This window comes from Quercus suber, unplaced genomic scaffold (genome assembly GCF_002906115.3).
Source record: "Quercus suber isolate HL8 unplaced genomic scaffold, Cork oak 2.0 scaffold_425, whole genome shotgun sequence".
NCBI classification, from domain to species: Eukaryota; Viridiplantae; Streptophyta; class Magnoliopsida; order Fagales; family Fagaceae; genus Quercus; species Quercus suber.
In genome coordinates this window covers 621893-628333 of record NW_027069876.1, presented here as the reverse complement: position 1 = coordinate 628333, position 6441 = coordinate 621893, and the positions used below count along the sequence as shown (strand labels likewise).

Sequence of the window (6441 nt, the reverse complement as noted above, 5' to 3'; positions counted from 1 at the left end):
TCTTGATCTTAGCATCATCCCAATTGGCCAGCACTTCTGTTGGCTTAGTCCAGCCTATCTCCACAGCTTGCCACACTTTCTCATCTAGAAACTGCAAGAAAGCTCTCATGCGTACTTTCCAGTATGCATAGTTAGTGCCATCAAATAAAGAAGGTATAATAAGAGACTGTCCTCTATCCATGACAAACAGTGGTCAATGGATCACACAACAAAGATTAACTCTAATCAGAGTGTGTCTACTCTGATACCACTTGATTCTTGGACAAACTTTCATGGCTTTAATACTTGAACTTGAAACAAGGTTTCTTGAAGCATCAAACACATCTTAGATCTACCTAATTACAAGTAACGTACGTTTTGTTAAAGAATTAGCCAATTACATAAAATAGTGACATATGTTCCTAACATGTAAAACTCATATGTCCTAACAATTTTTTTAGTGGGAATTGTAGTCATTGGATACAAACTAGTTAATAGCTAAACTTTGTCTTGAAATATATTGCTAGCCATCTGTTTTTAGTTCAATAATTGCTGAGTTTAACAACTTGATCAATTTTTCTTAAAATCAATCATGGCGTATAAATTACTTTCAATCATGACTCCGTGATTAACTCTTTGCAGTTTTTTCATGGCCAAAAGAAAAAGAAAACAGCCATGTTCTTCTTGGAAAATGCAAGGAACCACCCTTTTCTTATTCTTATTTTATACCCAAGATTAACGTACAGGATTTGTATTACAGATTTTGGCCTTACATCTTTAAGCGCCGATTAGCCATACTTTCATTCCTGCTATCATATCATCTAAATGAGTTGTTTTTCGAATGTACATACTTTGATGCCTCTACAAGCAAAAGATGTTACAATTTAATTTTTTTTTTGGTGTAATTCCACGTCCTTTGCATTTTATTTCATGTCAATAGTCATGCTGCTAAAATCTCTCACCCAAATGGTTCTTAATGCAAGAGCTTTGGTTCTGTTCAACATTCTTGTCTGGTCATTGCCAGGTACATTTAGCCTGAGTTCTGGTAGTTTGAGTGATATCTCTTGCTTGAAATCTATTACAGATTCCTTGGAAGACCCTCTCAAAATCATAACCCCTTCTTGGACCTTCGACAACCTTACAGAAGGTTCTATCTGTGGGTATGTTGGGGTCACTTGTTGGAACACATTTGGTAGGGTACGAGGTTTAGAACTAGCCAACAAAGGGCTCCGGGGTGAGTTCCCTAGAGGCCTTTTGAACTGCAGTGAACTATTAATCTTAGACCTTTCAGGTAATGTAATTTTAGGATCAATCCCACAAGATATCAACCACATATTACCGTCTATAGAAATGCTCAATCTCTCAAACAATCACTTGTCCAGGGAAATCCCATTGAGCTTCGCTAGCTGCTCTAGTCTGGAAGTTCTGAAACTTGACAACAATAGGCTTAAGGGTCGAATCCCTCAGCAACTCGGCCAGCTCAAAAGGCTAAGAATCTTTAATGTTGCTAACAATTTGTTGTCAGGGCCAGTGCCAGACTTTGTAAGCATGAATACAATCACGCCTGAGAGCTTTGTAAACAACAGTGAACTTTGTGGAGTGCCTTTGGATGACTGTAAGCATAGATGGGCCTTCTTTGAACTTTCTTTCAGAAGTGGTTTTGTTGTTGGTTTTGTGGTTTTTGCCTTTTATACAGCTCATTATACGTACTATTTTAATCTTTGGGTGATATCAAAGAAGAGGAATAAAATTATGCCAACAGAGACAGCAGTGTTGAAGGAGTGCAGGAAGAACATGGATAAACAAGTTGACCAAGTTAACCCATTGCCAACCAAAGGCCTTCATCAAGAAGAAATCATGCTGGTACTTTTTCTCGCTCTTTTAAAAATTTTAATAATCGGTCAAAAATTTCGTAGTTCAGTGCCATAAGTATGCTATCTTTTATTAAGAAAATTCTATCTTTTATAAACAAAATTAGGATTTAATTGAAGAGTAAATACTCTTACAGACTAACTGGCTGGGTAACCAACACTATCCTTAATCGGTCAAAAGTTTTTGTAGTTTAGTGGTACAAGTATGCAATCTTTTATTAAAAAAATTTGGACTTAAATCCCCTCTTATTAAATGATCCAAAAAAAAAAAAAAAAAGGGAAAAAGAATAGGTTCTGTCATCCTTTGTGTAATAATTGAGTCAGAAATAAATTAATAACTCTTTCATTCTGTTGCTTAAAAAAATTTTATTGTTCACTTTGTTTCTTTTGTCTAGAGTCGCAATCTTTTTCACAATATTTTTAACAATTGATGAGGTGATGAGTTATAAATAATAGACAATAAAGTGATGTTAGTAGTAGGTTTAAAGGAGAATCAATAACAACTTGGTATGCAGCTCAACAATTGTGAAAGGGAAATTCTTCTTTTACATTGTTTTAGCAATGTAAATTTATATTGTAGACATAAAAAAATTGGCAAATGTTGTACACATTTGCAAAAAGTTAAAAAAAAAAAAAAAAATCCATAATCCATGCATCTGTTGACTTCTATAGTCTATTGTAATTTCTGATTAACTGTAATGCAAAATGGCAAATTACTTAATCCACAGGTCTCTGAGTTGGAGAGAATGGTTAGTAGAATGAACCTTACAGAACTTAGTGAGGCAACTGGCAATTTCAGCATAGGCAATGTGATTGGGTTTGGAAAGATTGGAATGATGTACAAGGGAGTGCTTTCAAATGGTTGGCCCTATGCAATTAAGAGGTTACATGACTCTAAATATTTTGAGAAACAATATGTTTCTAAGCTATTGGCTTTGGGTAGATTGAGACACAATAACATAGTTCCTCTTTTAGGATATTGTATAGAAGGGAAGGAAAAGCTTTTGATGTACAAATATATATCGAATGGTAACCTTTATGATTGGCTACACGCAGCGAAAGGCAGGCATAAGATCTTGAAATGGCCTTTGAGGATTAAAATTGCCATTGGGATAGCAAGAGGCCTAGCATGGCTTCACCATTATTACAATTTCCGAGTAGTCCATCTTCACTTGAGTTCAAACTCTATCTTACTTGATCAAAATTTTGAGCCCAAGATATCAAATTTTGGGGGGTCAATAATATCGAATTTTGGTGGGGAAATGTTCAAGAACACAAGAGGCAATAACATTTTTATAGGCAGTGATGTTTGGGAGTTGGGGTATGTAAAAAAGGATGTCTACAACTTTGGAATTTTGCTTCTTGAGCTAATTATAGGGAAGGAATCCATTGAAATTAATAATTATGCCAACAATTCAAATGGGAGTTTGGTTGACTGGATTGCACATCTTTTGACTAGCTCTTCTAATCTCTACAATGTGATTGATGAATCTTTGATTGGTGGAGGATTTGAAGATGAAATCTTTGAGTTACTTAGAATTGCATATACTTGTCTTAAACTCTTTCCTAGTCAAAGGCCGACCACGCTTGAACTATACAATACAATACGTATTTTTGGGGAAAGATATTGCCTCACAAGTAACTCTGAGATATTGAAGCAATCTGAAATTTCCACTGCAAGTACTTCTAATTAAAAATTGTAGATACTGAAATTACATAGGCCAATTATAGCATGGCATCTATAACAGATTTGGGTTTATGCTTATTTTCTATAATCTTTAACTGTCCTTTACCATTGTTTTTTTTTTTGGGTGCTTTGTGTCTGTGGGCTTAAGAAAATCGGGAAATAAAGTTATATTGGTTATTGTTTATTGCTTTATTCACTGGGTACAACTTTTTTTTTTTTTTTTAATTATCTTCTTGTGCATGGAATTCCTAATAAATTTGTGTGATATATCAATAAATCCGATATATTATTATTTGAGGTGAAAATAGAATTTTCCATTTGGTATTAAATAAGATTTTTTTCAACATTATAAATCACAAAAATGATTTGAACATAAAACCCCTTTTCAATAAACTAAACTCTGCCTACAAAGTTCTGTTGATTAAAAACTTTGAGGATAAATACGAATAGGAACAAAAGAAAACAATTGGTGGGGACCTATCCTCCACCCAAATTGCACGAAACCAACCGTCCTTTCAGTGTATGCGCACACACAATTATTGGACAAGCTCGTAGAAGTTTCGTTTACATGCAGTAATTTGACAGCACTTTTATTGACTTTGTGTTCCATGCTCTGGAGTCACAACTAGCGTTCTTGACGGTGCAATGACTTGGAAATGACCTATTTTCCAATTTGAAATTCCCTGGAAAGGATTTTGTTTCAATATGTCTCTTTCAAAGTGGTTACACGTACGGCTCTTTACGCCTGCGTTTTCTTGCTAAACACTGACTAGCAAATGGATGAAGAGACGGACCCAAGCGGCCCGGCCCAAAGAAAGTAGAAAAATTTGGATCCCCCTAGCCCTGAGAAAAAAAAGAAAATTTTTTTTATTGGTTATATTTTTTTATTTTTAAAATTCTGCTTTCCTCTTCCAAAAACCTAGCCCAATTAGCAACTACTCAACTCAAAAATTTAACAAAAACAAAACTTTAAAATAAAAATTGTAAATTGCAAATTGTGCCCCTAAAGTTTAAGGGTGTTTGAATTTTACACCCTAAAATTTCAAACTTTGAATTTTACCTCCTGAAGTTTGAGGTGTTTGGATTTTATCCCCTGAAATTTGAAATGTTTAGATTTTACACTCCAAAATTCTAAAACTTTAGGGGTGTAAGATCCAAACACTCCTAAACGTTAGATGGTAAAATTCAATCACTTCTAAAATATAGAGGGTAAAATCTAAATTCTAAAATGTCAGGGTGTATAATCCAAACACTCCCAAATGTTAGGGGGTAAAATTCAAATTCTAAAACTTTAAGGTGAAAAATCCAATCCCCCCAAATTTTAGGAGTGTAAGTTGCAATTTATCCAAATAAAAAATAAAAAATCATAGTCAGCCCAATATTAAAGTAATAGCATCAAGTGTTTTAAATGCTAAATATTTAGTATTTAGAACACCAAATACCAAAAAAACTACTATTCGAGACATTTCAAATGCTATATTAAAGTAATAAAAATAAGTTTTGGTCTATGAAAATAATTTTTTTTTTTTTTTTGCAACAACTAATACTCTTAAGAAACAATATTATTATGTGTTTTTTTTTGTCTTTATTGGTGTTCGGGGGCCCTTTTTTGAAGCTCGACCACGTGTTGTCCGTTGGAGGGATGACCTTGCTAGGCCCGAGTTGTATTTGGAGAGTTGCATCCGAAACTCAACATTGGGCCACGTGGTCCAATGTCTACCGGCAAACTTTTAAGCCTACAAAACCATTAAAGACAAAGTCTAAGAATCATGATAATGGTTGAATAAATATATAATATGTGTTCGATATAATAGCTTTGATTAGTAGTTGTAATAGTAATTAAAATAAAGTAATATGTATTTAAAGATGAAGTAATCATGTACTCAATGATGTAAATTTAAAGATATGTAAGCAGAGTCACTTATCTTTGTATCGTTTGTAGCTCCAGCTGTGTAGTATCAATGAGTTGATAGGATTCCAGCAGAATGACTCTAGTGGTGGAGAGGTAGTTTACCATAATAACTTCAAGATTTTATAAATGTTTTCAAGTAGACTATTGTAATTGGTTATTCCAGTGAATTTTCTATGCAATTGGATACTGGAGTGGCTTTTCTTTGCAGGAATTCTTCATTGGTTTTCCATTTGTCAAAACGTTGTGCTTGGCTATTGTTTATTGCTTTGTGCACTTGATACAACTTCTTCCTTTTCTTTTCTTTTTTTTTTTTTTTTTTAATTAATTATCTTCTTGTGTATGGAATTCCTAATAAATTTGTGTGATCCTAAAAAAAAAAAAAAAAGGGAAAAAGAATAGGTTCTGTAATCCTTTAGAGCATTCTTATCAACACTCTTATAAAAAAAGTCACTTTGACACATTAAAAGTCTACTTTATTATTTTAACACATCATTTTACAATTCACTGTTTATCTCATTGTCTATTCTTTGATTCTAAACATTAAAATTATATATACAAATATTAAAATAATATATTTGTAACACAAAACTCTACCAATATACCAAACACAAACAATGGCAGTGGCCACCACGCAACGACCAACAACCACTGCCACAACCAGTAGCCACCAACCAATAGCCACCATATCCTCCACAACCCAAAACACAACTCAAAACAAACCAAATAAATTCCAACCAAATACCCACAACAAATCCACAGCCACATCCACCACAAATCAGATTAAAAACAAAAACAAACTGGTAAGAGAGGTAGAGAGATCCGGTAGTGGTGGCTTTCTTTGTCGGCGGTGGTGGCTTTAAATCGGCAGTAGTGGCTAAGATCGGCTTTGCGCCATGGCTGAGATGCGCATTAGACAAGCGGTGCTACAACTTCAAGCCGTGGCTGAGATGGGTTCAGATTGAGGTGGCATGGCAGCTTCAAACCGAGGTGGC

General features: G+C 34.3%; 2 protein-coding genes across 2 annotated transcripts; both read left to right on the top strand.

Moving 5' to 3' along the window:
* The first annotated feature begins 945 nt into the window (after window positions 1-945).
* On the top strand, window positions 946-1908 carry LOC112033315 (probably inactive leucine-rich repeat receptor-like protein kinase At5g48380). The gene has a single exon (XM_024066104.2). The coding sequence runs from the start codon at window positions 946-948 to the stop codon at window positions 1906-1908; it is 963 nt and encodes a 320-aa protein (XP_023921872.2).
* Window positions 1909-2498: 590 nt separating this feature from the next.
* LOC136062550 (probably inactive leucine-rich repeat receptor-like protein kinase At5g48380) lies at window positions 2499-3544 on the top strand. Its single transcript, XM_065761713.1, has one exon. The coding sequence runs from the start codon at window positions 2549-2551 to the stop codon at window positions 3542-3544; it is 996 nt and encodes a 331-aa protein (XP_065617785.1). The 5' UTR covers window positions 2499-2548.
* Window positions 3545-6441: the final 2897 nt, after the last annotated feature.